This window comes from Myotis lucifugus, unplaced genomic scaffold (genome assembly GCF_000147115.1).
Source record: "Myotis lucifugus unplaced genomic scaffold, Myoluc2.0 scaffold_60, whole genome shotgun sequence".
NCBI classification, from domain to species: Eukaryota; Metazoa; Chordata; class Mammalia; order Chiroptera; family Vespertilionidae; genus Myotis; species Myotis lucifugus.
Window position 1 is genome coordinate 1,282,985 of NW_005871108.1, and position 16,348 is coordinate 1,299,332.

Consider the following 16,348-nt stretch of genomic DNA (forward strand, 5'->3'; position numbering starts at 1 on the left):
TTTGATTCCTGGTTCAAGAGCACATGCCCCAGGTTTTGAGCTCAATCCCCAGTGGTGGGGTGGTGCAGGAGGCAGCTGATCAATGATTCTCATCATTGATGTTTCTATCTCTCTCTCCCTCTCCCTTCCTCTCTGAAATATACACACACACACACACACACACACACACACACACACTAGAGGCCCGGTGCACAAAAATTTGTGCACTTGGGGGGGTCCCTCAGCCCGGCCTGTGCCCATTCACAGTGCAAGACCCCTTGGGGGATGTCCACTTGTCAACTTAGGCCCACTCCCCGGGGGATCAGGTCTAAGCTTGCAGTCAGACATCCTTCTGGCAGCCAGGGAGCCCTAGGGGGATGTCCAACTAAAGGCTTAGGCCCCCAAGGGATCAGGTCTAAACCATTAGTTGGACATTCTTAGTGCTGCCACAGAGGTGGGAGAGGCTCCTGCCACCACCACTGTGCTGGCCAGCCATGAGCCAGCTTCTGGCTGAGTGGCACTCCCCATATGGAAGTGCACTGACCAACAAGGGGGCAGCTCCTGCATTGAGCGTCTGCCCCCTGGTGGCCAGTGCACATCATAGCAACCAGTCATTCTGTCCTTCAGTCAATGTGCATATTAGCCTTTTATTATTATTATATAGGATGTCCCTATTTCCCCTCTTTTGCCCCCTCTACCCAGCTCTTGCTCCCCACTTCTCTCTGGCCGTCACCATACTGTTGTCTGTGTCCATGGGTTGTGCATATATTTTCTTTGGCTAATCCCTTCTTTAAATTCACTTCTTTAAATTTTTATTTTCAGATAAGTGCTTATAACTGCACTATTATATATTTTCTATTATATCATTTAGAATTAGGATATCTTTTCATTGAACTCTGGTAAATTTTAGCACAATTTAATAAATTATGCTAGAAGCAATTAGGAGATTTTTCATGTAATGCATACACATTTCAATTAATATTTTAAATTTTTAATTTTTTAATATTTTAATTTGAAATAATCTCATACATGTAAAAAAAACTATAAAATACTACAGCATATTATATGTACCCTTCACCCAATTTCTTAGGTGTTAATAATTTAAACATAACCATTATACAACTAACAAAATTTGGAATATATTTTTCTTATAATCTCTTTAATATTACTTAATCCATTTACTTTGTTTTTGTTAATCTTCACCCAAGGATATTTTTCCATTGAATTTTAGAGAGAGTGAAGGGAAAAGGAGAGACACATTGATTGGTTGCCTCCTGCACATGCTTTGATAGGGACTGGGGATCAAGCCAGCAACTGAGGTACATGCCCTTGACTGGAATTGAACCTGGAACCCTTCAGTCCACGGGCTAATGCTCTGAGCAAAACAGGCTGCAGTTTAATTCATTTACTTTTAATCTATATGTGTCTTTATATTTAAAGTGGGTTTTGTTTTTGATTCACCCTCATAATCTGTCTTTTCATTGGTGCATTTATGCCACTGACTTTCAGAGTGCTTACTGATAGAGTTACTACCATATCAGGCGGCTTCTGGGGCCGGCCTGCCTTGCCACCCGGGACGGGGGCATGGGGATTTGAGCTTTCAGTGCAAGGGACCCATTGCCCATAAATGAAACCCAGGCTCCTGACCTTCCTGCCTGCCCCCATCTTCCCATCAAGCTCACTCCCTACTCCAGCCGTATTGGCCCAGGCTCATTTCTGCCCCAGGTCCTTTGCAAAATCTGTTATCTATATGTTATCTATACTATGTTCTCTGGGTATTTTTATTACAGTCATGTGCCACTTAACAACAGGGACATTCTGAGAAGGGTCTTTAGGCGATGTTATTGTTACACAAACCTAGAGGGTATATATAACCTACACACCTAGGCTACAAGCCTGTTACTGTACAAAACCTCACTAAACTGATTCACGTACAAGAGAAGATGATGCAACCAAGAGATGAGGGAAACAAGATGTATGAGGCTGCTCCCGACGTAACGTGGCGTACTGCCTTACCGAAAGCTTTTGTTTTAATAAGTAGAAAGAGTACACTCCAAAATAATACAAAGTATAGTATACAAATGCATAAGCCAGCAACAGCCGTTGATTATCACTGTCAAGTATTATGCACTGTGCACACTTGTGTGAGCTGTACTCTCACTGGGCTGGCCGCACACCAGCTTCAGTTACACCAGCATCGCCACGAACACATGAGGAACGTGTTGCACTGTGACGTCACGAGGCGGTAGGAATTTTTTAGCTCATTAGAACCCAATGGGACCACCGTATTCTTTTTTTAATTTAAAAAATATTTGATCCATCTGCACTGGACTTCTTTTGGAGGGTGTGGGGTTAAGTAAGAAAGAAACCCAGCTTTATCTGCTTTTCCGGAATGGCGACTCCATAGCAAGTCCTGCTTTCTGCAGGTGGTTCTATGCAGGAAAACTGCATGTTCGTAAATGTGTAACCCGCCTCCTTGCTGAACTCTCTCAGTTTAATAGCTTCTCGGATGATAAAGGTAACCGGCTCCTGGGCATTCGCCTCCTTCTTTAATTGTTTACTTATTCCTATTGATCAGGCGTAGCATTTATCACCTCAACATCCAGCACCTTCTGCTGTCAGGGCTGGGACAGACCTTTGCCCCAAGTTTACTCCTGATCTTTTGGGGCCTCTGTAAGATGTCTCTCGATCACTGATGTTGTTTGATTTTGGTTTTTTATCAAATCCTAGTTGGGGCAGGACCTGAGTTTCTTAGTTGGGGCATTAGTAGTTAAGGAGATAAGTACACTCGTTAAATTTTGGTTACTATAATTGGTCAATAGACAACCTTGAGTATACCTCTCTGTACACTTAGGCAGTGTTTTGCTGTATATAAAATAAGAGTGTCAAACAAAACAGAAGCTTATTTACGGCTTAAACAACATCAAATAAGCAAAATAATTCAGTGGCAGGCAGAGCGGGGTGGTGTGGCGGCTCCCAGCCACGGAGTCCAGGGGAGATCTAGTCTCCATCCAGCCCCACACCGTCCCCCGTGGGGCAGCGTGGCTGCTGGAGTGCTGGCATCACATCCGAGTTCTAGACAGCAGGATAGCGGAAGAGAACGGCATACTCCCTTCTCTCTAAGGAGAGTTCTCAAGTCCCTGACCACCTCATAGTCCCTGGCGACCAGGGAGGCCGGGAAATGTAACCCTTTAGCTCCGTGGCTGTTTGCCCAACCAAAATCCTGGTCTCAGGAACAACTAAGGAAGAAGGAAAGAATGGCAATGAACATCTGGCAGCCTCCCCCTTGGACTACCACACATGCTCTACCTGTTTCTTCCTTCCATCCTGTTTCACAGTCGGTCATCAGAACTCTGCCCGAGTTGGCACAGGGCAGCTTTTTTCCATGGGATTCTGCCTGCTCTACACGCGAGTCCGGTCTCAGGCGGAGAGGGCAGCCGCGGCCTGCTTCTGGGTCTCGGACAGCACAGTGGGGAGCTGAGATGCGGCACCAGAGCTCCTGGCTTTGAGAGCTGGTTTGGAGGTTCCAGAAGGGGGGCGCAGCTCCTCGTATGTCCAGGACCAAAGAGTGGCCCTCTCCTCTGTCAGGGAAGGTTGTCCTCTTCGCCCGAGACCCTGCAGCTTCCGGGGGGGATGCACATGGACCCGTGAGGGAGGATGGGGACACCCGCCTCACCAGCCAGGTCAGCTGAATCAGCCTTGGAGATCCATGGGGTGACAGGCGTCGCAGCCAGATTGCCCGCACATCCCAGAGCTCTTGATCTTTGAAAGAGATCCTCTCCCTCCTCCTCTCCACCGATCCTCCAGGAAGACCTGCCCCCATTTTGCAGCCATTGAGTTACCTGCCCTGGCCAAGGTAGGGTGAGACACCCTGCCCCCCCCCCCACACACACACACACACCTACCCAGCACACCTCCACCTTAGACTTAGTGGTTGCACTTGAGTTCTGCTGCCCATACACCTCTTCCTCATACCTTTCTCTGGAGAAATCCCCTGTGGCTTTTCTGCTTTCATCTCTCAGAGCTCTGAACACAACATTTAGTCATCCCTAATGGACTGGTAAAGAGGAAGTGATGACAAAACCTTGCCACCAGGAATTACTTGTGTTGTACCCATAAGTGTGTTCAGGGCAGTTGCCTGTTTTCAAATGCAATTCATATATTTGCTGAAATATGAAAAACAGGAATCAGAACAGTTAACGTTTCATTGAGCACTTACTCTGTGTCAGGCACTATTCTAACACTTTGCAAGTTCATGGTCATTACAGTCCCGATGTTGGTCCTGGGAGCCTCCCCATTTTGCAGAAGAGGTGTCAGGCACGGGAGGCTGGCCTTTGCTCAGCGTGGAAGGGTTGAAGCTGGGGCTTGAACCTAGGTGTCTGGCTCCAAATGTTACTGCGAGAGAGAGCGGTAAGGTGGCTGGAGGCAGAGCCTGGAGTCTGGGACTGAGAGAGAGGCCCACGACTGGACTCCAGCCCCCAGTGTGCCCCCAGCTAGTGAGGGATCCTGGGGGCTCAGAAATAAGGGGTCCCAGGGCCTATGGGGCCAAGTGGGGCCCAGGCAAGTACCCTAAGTGAAAAAGGGCCAAGAATGGTGGTTGCCAGTGGGCATGTAGGCCCGGTGTGGTCTTCCAGAATATTCTCGACAAACCAGACATCTTGTATTCCCCCATGGCAAGCTCTAGTCTTTATTTCCAATCTGTTGCAAACTCTTGAGTTTTTACTTTTACAGTAAAAATGAATTACTAGAGAAATGAACATTTTAAAACTGAAGACATAAAATACACCTCACCCCCACCCCAATTTTTATTGTGAGGTTTGACATAACATTCCAAGGACCCAGAAATCTTGAGTTTTGTATGCCACTTCCCAACTTGCTAAGTGTTTATAACAGACAGGAAACCAAAAGAACACGTCTGCTGTCTGGCTATGGCCAAAGGGTGACCAATTTACAGATCCTGAGCTAGGTCATCTGCAAAGCTCTTCTGCCTTCAGAGCCAGATCCCCAAGCAGCTCTCTGCCCTCAGTCTCCCCAGAAATGTGCCCGGATGTGTCCACACCAGAAACCCTGACACGAAGGGCACCTGGGGCCCAGGGCTGGGCATCCTGGGGACGGGGCCCTGAGGAAAGCTCCAGGCTCAGCACAGCACAGGCAAAGGGGAGCAGCCGGGCAGGCGGCCATTGCCTGGAGCTGCTCTTCTCCGTGGGCCCCTGTGGTGCCCCAGAGCCAGGCTGTCCTGGGCGGTTAGGCCAGCTTCACAGGTGAGAGACAGAGCTTATTAAGTGGCTGAGCTAAGGCCCGGACCGGAGGCGGCGGATCGGAAGCGATTGAAAGCAGGTCAGACTGCATTCTGCTGCAGCGCTTCCCAGGGCGGAGGAGAGGCGAGTCAGAAGGGTGGATTGGGTCTCCTCCCAGGAGGAAGGAGGAAGGAGGAAGGGAGAGGGGGACCTGAGAGTCAATTCTGGGTGTGGACACCTTGCTGTGGTGTCAAGACTTTCCTGAGGGAGGCAGGCCCCGAGAGACCCTCCCGCACCCTGGCCCGGGGCTCAGTTGGTTGGGCGTTGTCCCGGGTAACAAAAGGTTTCAGGTTCGATTCCAATTCCGGGTCAGGGCACATACCTAGTTGCCAGTCCATCCCCAGTCGGGGAGCCTATGGGAGGCAGCCAATCTCTGCCTCTCACAGCTCTCTCTCTCTCTTTCTCTCTCTCTCTCATTTTCTCTCTCTCTCTGTCAGTGAAAACATAACCTCAGGTGAGGATTAGAGAGAGAGAGAGAGAGAGAGAGAGAGAGACTCCTGCATGTTCTAGAAGAATAGAGACCAGGAGTTAAAGACTGACAGTGTGAAACTGACAGTGTGAACTGCATAGAACCAAAGGATCAGGGGTCACCACAGGGTCATGTGGGGCGGGGACTGGCTCCAAACCCACCTCACCTCCGGTCTCCGGAGAACCCCTCCGTCCCTGCAGACCCACCCTGCGTCCCATCTGTAAAAGGATGGATGGACTTCGGCCTGTCTCTCCTCCAGGATGGTGCCTGGACCGCTGGCGATTGCATGTGGCTCCTCATGGGGAATTATTTTCCCTTTTAAATTTGAATAGTCATGTGTCCATTTTCATGTGAATTAGAAAACAATGACGATGTCCCCAAGCCTGGCATTTCACCCTAAGGATAGCAGCTGACCCTCAGCCAGTGCTTACTGTGTGGCAGGCACAGTCCGAGACAACAGCCACTCTCTAACATATTAGGATCCCGTGGATGCTGTCATCGTCCTGTTTACAGAGGAGGAAGATGAGGTCCTGAGAGGCGGTCACCTGCCCAAAGTCACCCTAGTGAGTGGCAGAGCTGGGTTCAGGCCCAGGCAGCTGGCTCCAGGGTCTCGCTTCTGGCCTCTCCTCTATTTATTCCCCTTATACTGAGGGGAGATCAAGGAGAAGAAGGGCACAGGAGGTGTGACACAGCTCACTGGGAAGGTGGTAAGCAGGTGACAGAATGGTCCTCCCGAGGGTCAGAGTTAGGCGGTCTCTGAGGGCCTGTCCAGCTCGGGGGTTCTATAATGTCACAAGAAAATGCCCGGCTGGAATTCTATGTTAAGGAAGCTTCTTTGTAATAGTATGTTTACATGTTTAGTTGTTTACATAGTCAACACGATATAAAAAGGTCTACAAATCTTTCTTTCTAATTCTCACCTGAGAATATGTTTATTGATTTGAGAGAGAGAGAGGAAGGGAGAGAGAAACATCGATGTGAGAGAGAAACCCATCCATTGCCTCCCTCACGCACCCCGACCAGGGATAGAACCCACAACCGGCAATCGTGCCCTGACTGGCAATCGAACCCGAAACCTTTTGATGTACAGGACGATGTTCCAAGTGACTGAGCCACCCGGCCAGGGCTAGAAATCTGTTTGTATTGGCGCCACCAACACCCCAGTAGTTCCTGTGTGTTCTGCTCTGTGCAAATACAAGCAAAGAGAACATATCTTCCTCCGTGTATCCTGAAGCCAAAAGGCAGCAGCACACTGTCTACCTGCCTCGATTTTGTTCCCTTATCAGCATAACCTTGAAACCTGTCCCTGTCAGCCAGGGAGGGCTCCCGCATCCCTCATTCCTTTTGCCGGTGTGGAGCATTCCAACTCAAACGTTCCTTTTTGTAGCCCCTCCCTTACTGACAAGGCACCTGGGTCATCCTATCTAATAATAGACAAACAGGGCAATTGACTGTACCTTCGCTACACCTCCCATTGGCTAATCAGAAAGATATGCAAATTAACTGTCAACAAAGATGACGGTTAATTGGCATACATAGGCGCAAAGGGCAGAGCGAAGACTGAAGGCGGCTCCGGCCGGAGCGAAGGCCTGGGTCCCGGGTGCCGGAGGGAGGAAAACCGGTGCCGGCAGCCAGGGGGAGGGAAGGCCTAGTGCATGAATCTTTTCGTGCAACAGGCCTCTAGTTTTCTATATTTTGCTGTTACCAACAAGGCCACAGGAAACAGAAACCTCATGCAGGCATGGTTTCGTCCGGGGCAGGTAACCTTTGGGACAATCTCCTGGCGAGAAATGGCACCTTGGAGTCATTGCTAATTGACATTTCCCATGAGTGAAGGTGATCGTCTTTTCCCATGTTTAAGACTGACTTGTACTTTTCCTCTGAACTTTTCCCGTCCTTTACCCACCTCACTGTTGGGTCTCTCTGTTCTTACTTTTCTGAAAACTCTTTATGTATTAGGAAGACGAGCCTTTTGCAAATCCTTCCCCCCAGGGTGTCATCAGTCTTCTGATCTTGCTGTTGCATTTTTTGCAGGGAGTACTTTGTTGTTGTTTTAATCCTCACCTGAGGGTATGTTTTTACTGCCTGAAGAGAGAGAAAGAGCTCCCTGACCAGGGACTGAACCTGCAACCTAAGTACATGCCCTGGTGGGGAGCCCAACCGCAACCTTTTGGTGGACGGTGTATGGGCTGACGCTCCAGCCAACTGAGCGAGCTGGCCATGGCTTTTGTTGGTTTTGTCTTGTTTGCTTTTCTGTTTTGATATTTACACAGTTGAATGTATCACGCTTTTCTTTGGTGATCTCTGGCTTTACAAGTCATGGTTAAAAAGTCTTTCCTACTGGAAGGTTAGTTATAAAGGAATTTGTTCATGTTTCCTGCTTAGAAAAAAACAGCACAAAGCCCACTGTTCATGAAGGGAATGATATGAGAAAAGTATGGGCCTAAAGCCCAGTCTTTTGCTACCAGGGGTGGGGAACCTTTTTTCTGCCAAGGGCCCTTTGGTTATTTATAACATCATTCTACAAAATTATCAACTTAAAAATGTGCCTGCTATATTTGGTCAAACATTTAATGAACTCACCCCTAATGCCTTGTCAGGGCCAGACCAAATGATTTCTCGGGCCTCATGCAGCCTGTGGGCGGGACGTTCCCCACCCCTGAGCTAGATAGTGAACCTGACATTGCTCACCTGGTCTTTTGCTCTGTAGGCCCTGCTGCAGGCTGATCTGGGAGGTGGCAGCCTCTGACCCAGGACAGATCTCACCATGGCCCTCCTGATACACCTGCTTGTCTGCACGTTCGGGATGGGCTCCTGGGTGGCCATCAACGGGATCTGGGTAGAGCTGCCCCTGCTGGTGACGGAGCTGCCGGAAGGCTGGTACCTGCCCTCCTACCTCACGGTGATCATCCAGCTGGCCAACGTCGGGCCCCTCCTCTTCACCCTGCTCCACCACTTCCGGCCTGGCTGCGTGTCCGAGGTGCCCGTCATCTTCGCCGTGCTGTGTGTGGGCACCATTGCCTGCACCCTCTTTGCCTTCCTCTGGAATGTCACCTCCTGGGTGCTGGGCAGTCTCCGCAGCATCACCTTCATGGTCCTCACCTTCTTCCTGGCCCTGGTGGACTGCACCTCCTCCGTCACCTTCCTGCCCTTCATGAGCCAGCTGTCCACCCACTACCTCACCACCTACTTTGTGGGTGAAGGACTCAGCGGCCTCCTGCCTGCCCTGGTGGCTCTTGCCCAGGGCTCGGGGCTCACCACCTGCGTCAACGTCACCGAGACACCTTACAACACCTCAAGCCCTAGCATCGTGAGGAAGACCGGCATCCCACAGGTACCAACCCCACCCAGAGCCGGCGCAGCGCTCAGCATTCGGTCACGGCAAGGGCACGCGGAGGGCTCGGGTTTCCGAAGTGTTGGGTGGCCCCGTGCCCTTGACCTGGCTACACCTTAGCTTACCTGGGAGAGCTACTGAAACACACTACTGGGGCCCCCACAGCCAGACCAATTAAATGAGACTCTGAGCGTGGGGACCATTGGTTTCTGAGTTAACACCCATTGGTAGGGAGCCATAGAGAACCACGAGGCTGTCTTGGGTTTTCCATGGCCCTGGCTATTTAATTGACAAGCGTTGTTTAACCACACAATTACCCTAGATGTTTGTTCATTGTTTATTTCACAATACTTCCCACGCCATTTAACATAGAAACAGACCTCCGAGGTGCTCCAGTGAGCCCCTGGAACACTGCAGATGTATTCCGACACAGACTAAGATTTTAACCCTTAAAACCGCAATTTCTAATGAAAACTAAGAAGTAAGCAATTAGCATTCTTTAGCTTAAATTTATGAAGATATTTTATTCTAGAAACACATTTCGTAGACATCAAATTCAATTATTAACATAAATTTATTTTTGTAAACCCAGGTAAAATATAGGGTGCCCCCAAAAAATGTATGCACACACTTTGAATAATTCTGAAGTCAGTGTATTCATTTTCAAAATTGAGCTGTCAGCTATTAAAGTGTGTACATTTTGGGGGGATACCCTGTATAAATATTATATTTAAAATCAATAACTAAAAAAAATGTTCTACTCAAACCAATAGACTTTAACTAACTGTTATTAACTAAGAATTAATCTTAGATCATGAGAACTTGAGAAGCATTTGATTTAGTTTCCGTATTTCTGAGAATTTTAGAATACCCGATTCTTACAAGCGCTTGCCTTTAAGTTAATGTTAGCAATATCATCCAGAGGTAGAAAATTATTTCACATTTACAACAGACAGATAGAGGCACACTAGTTTATAAAAGAACAGCTGGATCCCATTCTTTTCGGAGACATTTACAATTTATATCTGCGGTTGATGAGACACGTCCCAAATGACCTTCCCCCTTTTAGAACCAGGACGGCCATTTTTAACCTCAGAGAACTGGGTTGACGCCTAACCAACATCGCAGGTGGATCCATTTATCTAAATCCTCTTTTTGAAGCTTCAAGAGACCAATTAGATGTGTTTCCCATTCATTCTGCCTCGTTGACAGCCAGCTTTTCCTCATTGGTGCCCCAGCGTTTAATGTAAGTCCCGAAGGCCCCTCACCTCAGCCACCTCAGCATCAGTGGGAGGCTGGCTGTCATGGGCTTGTTGGCCTTGGCGGTGTGGTTGCCCATGTTAATTTTAGTTTTTCTTTGAGATCCATAGAGTCTGAACAGACTTTTGGGAAAAACCAGCCTTTAGGTTCAGACGAGCCAAATGTAGTGAATATCCCTATAGGGCCGTGATGGCGAACCTATGACACGCGTGTCAGAGGTGACAGGCGAACTCATTTTTTTGGTTGATTTTTCTTTGTTAAATGGCATTTAAATATATAAAATAAATATCAAAAATATAAGTCTTTGTTTTACTATGGTTGCAAATATCAAAAAATTTCTATATGTGACACGGCACCAGCGTTAAGTTAGGGTTTTTCAAAATGCTGACACGCTGAGCTCAAAAGGTTCGCCATCACTGCTATAGGATATCCCTACATCCCTGTAGAAACTTTCTTCAGGCCACCCCACAAAGATTCTTAGTCACCTAGGAATACCCGAGCAAGGGCCCACAAGGGCCTACCAGGCACCACCAGGACCGCGCCACGCCAAGGCCCAGACCCTCTCTCTGTGTGAACCCATTCAAAGGCCTCCTGCCCTGCTCCTGGGGCTCCCACCAGCTTCCCCCAAACCAGCTGCCCTTCCACACAGAACGGCCCCTGGTGCCCCTCCCTACCACTCCGGATTCAGGGTCTGCACCAGCTATTGTCACCCCATTGGCTATTCAGGTTGGGGATGCAAGTATCCTTTCTCTTTCTATCCTTTCTCTTTTTGAACCAAAGAGAGTTCAGGGTCTCATTTAACCAGCCAAGATTTTGTTCAGACTCTCGGTAAGCAATCCAGTTAAAAAGCCAAAATTAGAAGTAGCAACAACCTTTCTTTGCTCTTTCCCTGGGTTACCTCAATCTTTATCCACCTGGAGGATTTTCTAAGAATAGCTCTCTCTCTCTCTCTCTCTCTCTCTCTCTCTCTATATATATATATATATATATATATATATATATATATATATATATTATATTATATTATATTATATATATAATTTCAGAGAGGAAGGGAGAGGGAGAAAGAGATAGAAACATCAACGATGAGAGAGAATCATTGATCGGTTGCTTCCTGCATGTCCCCCACTGAGGATCGAGCCTGCAACCCGGGCATGTGTCCTTGACCCTGAATTGAACCCAGGACCATTCAGTCTGCAGGCTGACACTCTATCCACTGAGCCAAACCAGCTAGGGGTGGTAGCACTTTTTAAAAATATATTTTTTTTAATTGGTTTCAGAGAGCAAGAGAGAGAGAGAGAGAGATAGAAACATCAATGATGTGAGAGAATCATTCAACATTTGCTTCCTGCCTGCCCCACTATGGGAATGGAGCCCACAACCCAGGCATGTGCCCTGACCTGGAATTGAACTGTGACCTCCTGGTTCACAGGTCACTGCTCAACCCCTGAGCCACACTGGCCGGGCAGGTAGTTCTTGAAAGAGATCTCTCTGGCCACACCAGGCCACATCACCACAGAGTGAGTTGGGGGGGGGGGGGTAGGGGGCTGCTCTCCCATTGGCTGGTCCCCAGCCCGCCCTCCTCTGAACATATATGTAGTTGCCAGCCTTGGAGGGCTGTAGAGTAGCAAGAGGCAGAGCTGAGTCAGAAAGAACCAAGTGGACTGGTTTTGCCACATACTCCCATGACCCTCAGGTAAGACGAATCTGTTCTGACACCTCTGTGCCCTGTAAACCGGGGTAATGGTCCCCACGGCACAGGGCTGTTAGGAGGTGCACGCCAGCTGTTGCATGCGAGGTGTGGTGCCCAGGAAGCAGTTGGTCAATATGAGCATTGATTATCATGACTTCCGTTGCTATGTGTATATTATTCATCACATACTAATCTACACTAATAATAGACAAACATGGTAATTGACCGTACCTTTGCTATGCCCACCATTGGCTGATCAGAGCAATATGCAAATTAACCACCAACAAAGATGGTGGCTAATTTGCATACTGCAGGCAGGGCGGGACAGCACGAGCCGCCATCCAGGCCCCCGTGTGTGACCTGGGGGTGGGGGCTCAGGCAAAGCAATCGCTGATCACTTCGCCTCAGCCCTGCCCGCCCTCGGGGGACAGGGCCCACTCCCGTGTGCGACCCGGGGGCGGGCAGGGTCTCAGGTGAGGCGATTGGCATCACTTGCCTTTGCCTGAGCCTTGCCCACCCGCCAGGGACACGGGGCCCTCTGAGAGAGAGAGAGAGAGAGAGAGAGAGAGAGAGAGAGAGAGAGAGGCGGAATTTGGCACCCTGCATCCCTCCCTGATCGACCACTGCGATTCCAAGCCAGCGAGGGCTGCCTTCAGGCCGCAGCTCCAGGTCCCTCATCCCCACCCCAGGCCCGAGAGCACAGTGCTGGGCAGGGGCACCCGGGGGTTCGGGAATGCAGTGTGAGGGGCCGGCATGACGTCGGGGGGGGGCTGTGTTTACACCGCCAAGTTCCCCACTTCTGCCCTGGCCTGCACATCCCTCCTCCTTCCCCTCAGAGGCCCAGCTCCTGACTACATGCTTGCTGGGCAGGCCCAACTGCACCAGGGAGTGAGCCAATGCGATCGGGATGGCCACTTCCTGGGATGGGACAGCCAGATCATGGCGATTCATGAGGGTGATGAGGCCTGTGGGGCATGCGCAGCCCTCGGGCGGCGGGGGTGGCCGGCCAAGCCAAGTCTGGCTTCAGTGGGGCCAGTGGGAGCCCGAGGCCACCCCATCCCCCACAGGCCTGGGCGGATGGTGGCTCAGTGGAGAGTGGTGTCTCCATGCATGGTGCCCAGGGGTGGCTGTGAGCTGCTGCAACCCTGCCCCAAGCTTCAGGGAGGGGGAGAAGGCTCGCAGCCACCAGCACCCTAGGCTGCACCGCCTGTGCCTTAGCCTGCCAGGTTGGTAGCGTCCAGAGCAGGTGAGCTGCTCCCTTCCCCCAGTGGTAGAACAGGGAGGAGAGCGCTGGGTGCAGGGAGGGGACCTCAGCTGGGATTCTCCTGGTGTGGGGAAGGGGCCCAGCCTGGGCCCGGTGGGGAGCTTAGGAAGTCTGGCTAAGCAGGTGCTGGTTCATACCAACTCTTACTCTGCCATCTTCCTCCAGCTCTTCAAGCTAGCCCCCCTGCCCCACCTGTCCAGGGGAACGGGCTCTGGGTGACCTCCCTGAGCTCAGAATGTAGACCCAGAGACCTCAAGGAAGAGTGCAGGGGCCAGTGCAGAAGTACCAGGGCAGAGTTGCTTCGGTGTCTCGGTGAAGTTTGCAACTGACCCAAGGAGGAAACCCCAGAGGGGAAAGGCCAGGAGGCATGAATTGCCAGCACTTTAGCCACTTGAAAACAGCTCCACTTGGAATGTGAGGCAGTTGTATGTTCAACTGAGAAGTGAGGGGGCTGAACTCCACCATCGCTGGGCTCCTGTCAGTCCAAGGCCCAAGCGTCCACCACGACAAGGAAAGAACAGAGCGAGGGGCCCAGAAGAAGGGAGGACAATTGAAGAAAACCGTGTCTAGACTTTCCCCAGCCCTCTCCTTCTTTCTGCTGCCTACAAGAGCACCAGGCCCGGCCACAGTTCTGTCTCCACCTTTTAGTCCCCTATTCTCCAACCACAGAGGAAAGAAATAAGGAAGGAGTCTGTGCTGCCTTCAGAAAGTATCTAAACAGTGGGGCCTTGACTTATGAGTTTAATTCGTTCCGTGACGGAGCTCGTAACTCAAATTACTCGTATGTCAAATCAATTTGAGACACGTGATGCTGGGCTGATGTTGTGGCGTTCACTGTGACGTTCGCTGCGCCACTAGCAGTGGGGTATCTGAAGCTGGCTCGTAACCCAAATTTTAGCTCGCAACTCAAAGCAAAAAATCGGCCAAGAGACGGCTCGTATCTCGAAAAACTCGTTAGTCGGGACACTCGTAAGTCAAGGCCCCACTGTATACCTGATCAGCCAGTTGCCTTCCACAGAGGGAGGCCAGACTGCGGGTTAGGCCCGCTTCCCACAGGGACATCAGTAGGACATCCTGTGAGGGCTCCCAGACTGTTAGAGGGGGCAGGCTGGGCTGAGGGATGTCCCCCGAGTGCACAAATTTTTGTGCAGCGGGCCTCTAGTTAATAATAATGCATCAAATTTGTTGTGTATTATCATTATTAATGATTTCCCCTGTGTCCCAGCATCACCCAGGGGTCCAATAACCCTTGCTTTGTCTTCCCCAGGGAAATGACAGCACTCCTGTGCCTGGCCTCACGGGGACGGCGCCCACCGTGGTCCATCTGGAAAGCCGCTACCTCCCTGCTCACTTCTCGCCCTTGGTCTTCTTCCTGCTGCTCTCCTTCATGATGACCTGCTCCCTCCTTGCCTTCTTCCTCCTCCAGCGCCACCCCAGGCGCTGTAAGACCTCCACAGAAGACCTCCTCACCTCCCAGGTCACCCTCTACTCCATCCGGCCACTGAAAGAGGACCTGGGCCCCTCGGGCCCGGCGGACAGCAGTACGAGCCAGGAGCCCGCGGAGAAGAAAGCGGCCTCCCGCTACCCAGCCCACCTGCTCTTCATCTACGGGCTGGTGGCCTTTGTGAACGCACTCACCAACGGCGTGCTGCCCTCCGTGCAGACGTACTCCTGCCTGTCCTACGGGCCTGTAGCCTACCACCTGTCCGCCACCCTCAGCTCCATGGCCAACCCTCTGGCCTGCTTCCTCTCCATGTTCCTGCCGAACAGGTCTGCCGCCTGCTGGCCCCGGGGAGCTCTGGTTGGGGATGCACTTCAGTTCAAAAACCAGAATTCCAGGCCCCACTGTCAGCTATAGTGGTTAATAGTGTAGTGGTTAATAATATGGCTTCTGGAGCCAGATGGCCTGGGTTCAAATTCCAGCTCTGCCCCTTACTAGCTGTGTGATACTGGACAAGTCACTCCAGCCCTCTGTGCCTCAGGGATTCCTATCTGAAAAATGGGGATAATAATTGTTCTACCTCCAAGGTGGCCGGGAGCAGGAGATGAGCTGATTTTGTAAAGCTCGAAACATGGCAGGTCCAGGGTGTCCGCCATCACTGCCATTGGCCCCTGAGAAGCAGGGATCAGGCAGGAAGTGAGGTTCCATTGACGAATGGGACCCCTGAGGCTCAGAGAAAGGCAGGCCCTGCTTAACTGCCAGGATTTCAGCCCTGCCCTCCTGCCTCCAGCCCAGGCTGGTTCCTTACAGCCGCAGCTCTGAAGAATGGGGGACAGACTGATGGGATGCAGATTGAGTCAGCCTAGACAGCATCAGGGATTTCAGATGCTAATGAGCAACTCGAGTGGTTCTGATGCAAAGGCTTCAGGCCCACCTGGGAGAAAAGCTCACCTTGGGGTCTGGAAACCTTAGGTCCCATAGCCTCCCATCTACCCCTCTGCCCTGCATGCCCTCACTGGCCTCAGACCTGCACACCGCCACCTCCCCAGCCCTGCCCACCTCCACCTGCCACACTCACCTCCCCAGCCCTTCTCACAACAACCTGCCACACCCACCTCCCTAGCCATTCTCACCCCCACCTGCCACACCCACCTCCCCAGCCCTGCCCACCTCCACCTGCCACACTCACCTCCCCAGCCCTTCTCACAACAACCTGCCACACCCACCTCCCCAGCCCTTCTCACCCCCACCTCCCCAGCCCTTCTCACCCCCACCTGCCACACCCACCTCCCCAGCCCTGCCCACCTCCACCTGCCACACCCACCTCCCCAGCCCTGCCCACCTCCACCTGCCACACTCACCTCCCCAGCCCTGCCCACCTCCACCTTGAAAACCTGAATTTTTGTGCCCAAGAAGGAGAAAAAATGAGAGCGGGAGAGTTCCTGAGAAACGGCCATTTTGCCAGAAAACTGATTTGACCTCAGGGGACCTAAAATCTCATGAGAGAAGGATGTCCCTGAGGAAGGGGCAGAACCTTGCTCACAGCTGGTACACCTGAGACTTGCTGATCTCTACATAGACAAAATCTGTGAATCAGGCAAGACATCCAGC

The 16,348-nt window shown here is 51.0% G+C and overlaps 2 protein-coding genes across 2 annotated transcripts in view; one reads left to right on the top strand and one right to left on the bottom strand.

Annotated features, from left to right (window-relative positions):
• Positions 1 to 16,348, bottom strand: part of FAM110A (family with sequence similarity 110 member A) — a 129,411-nt gene that overhangs the window by 34,857 nt on the left and 78,206 nt on the right. The window lies entirely within an intron of this gene.
• Positions 7,493 to 16,348, top strand: part of SLC52A3 (solute carrier family 52 member 3) — an 11,773-nt gene continuing 2,917 nt past the window's right edge. The window contains exons 1-3 of the mRNA XM_006089548.3: positions 7,493 to 7,581; positions 8,456 to 9,079; positions 14,564 to 15,097. Of these exons, the coding sequence (XP_006089610.1) occupies positions 8,513 to 9,079; positions 14,564 to 15,097 (1,101 nt within the window). The 5' untranslated portion in view covers positions 7,493 to 7,581; positions 8,456 to 8,512. The remainder of the gene's footprint in view (positions 7,582 to 8,455; positions 9,080 to 14,563; positions 15,098 to 16,348) is intronic.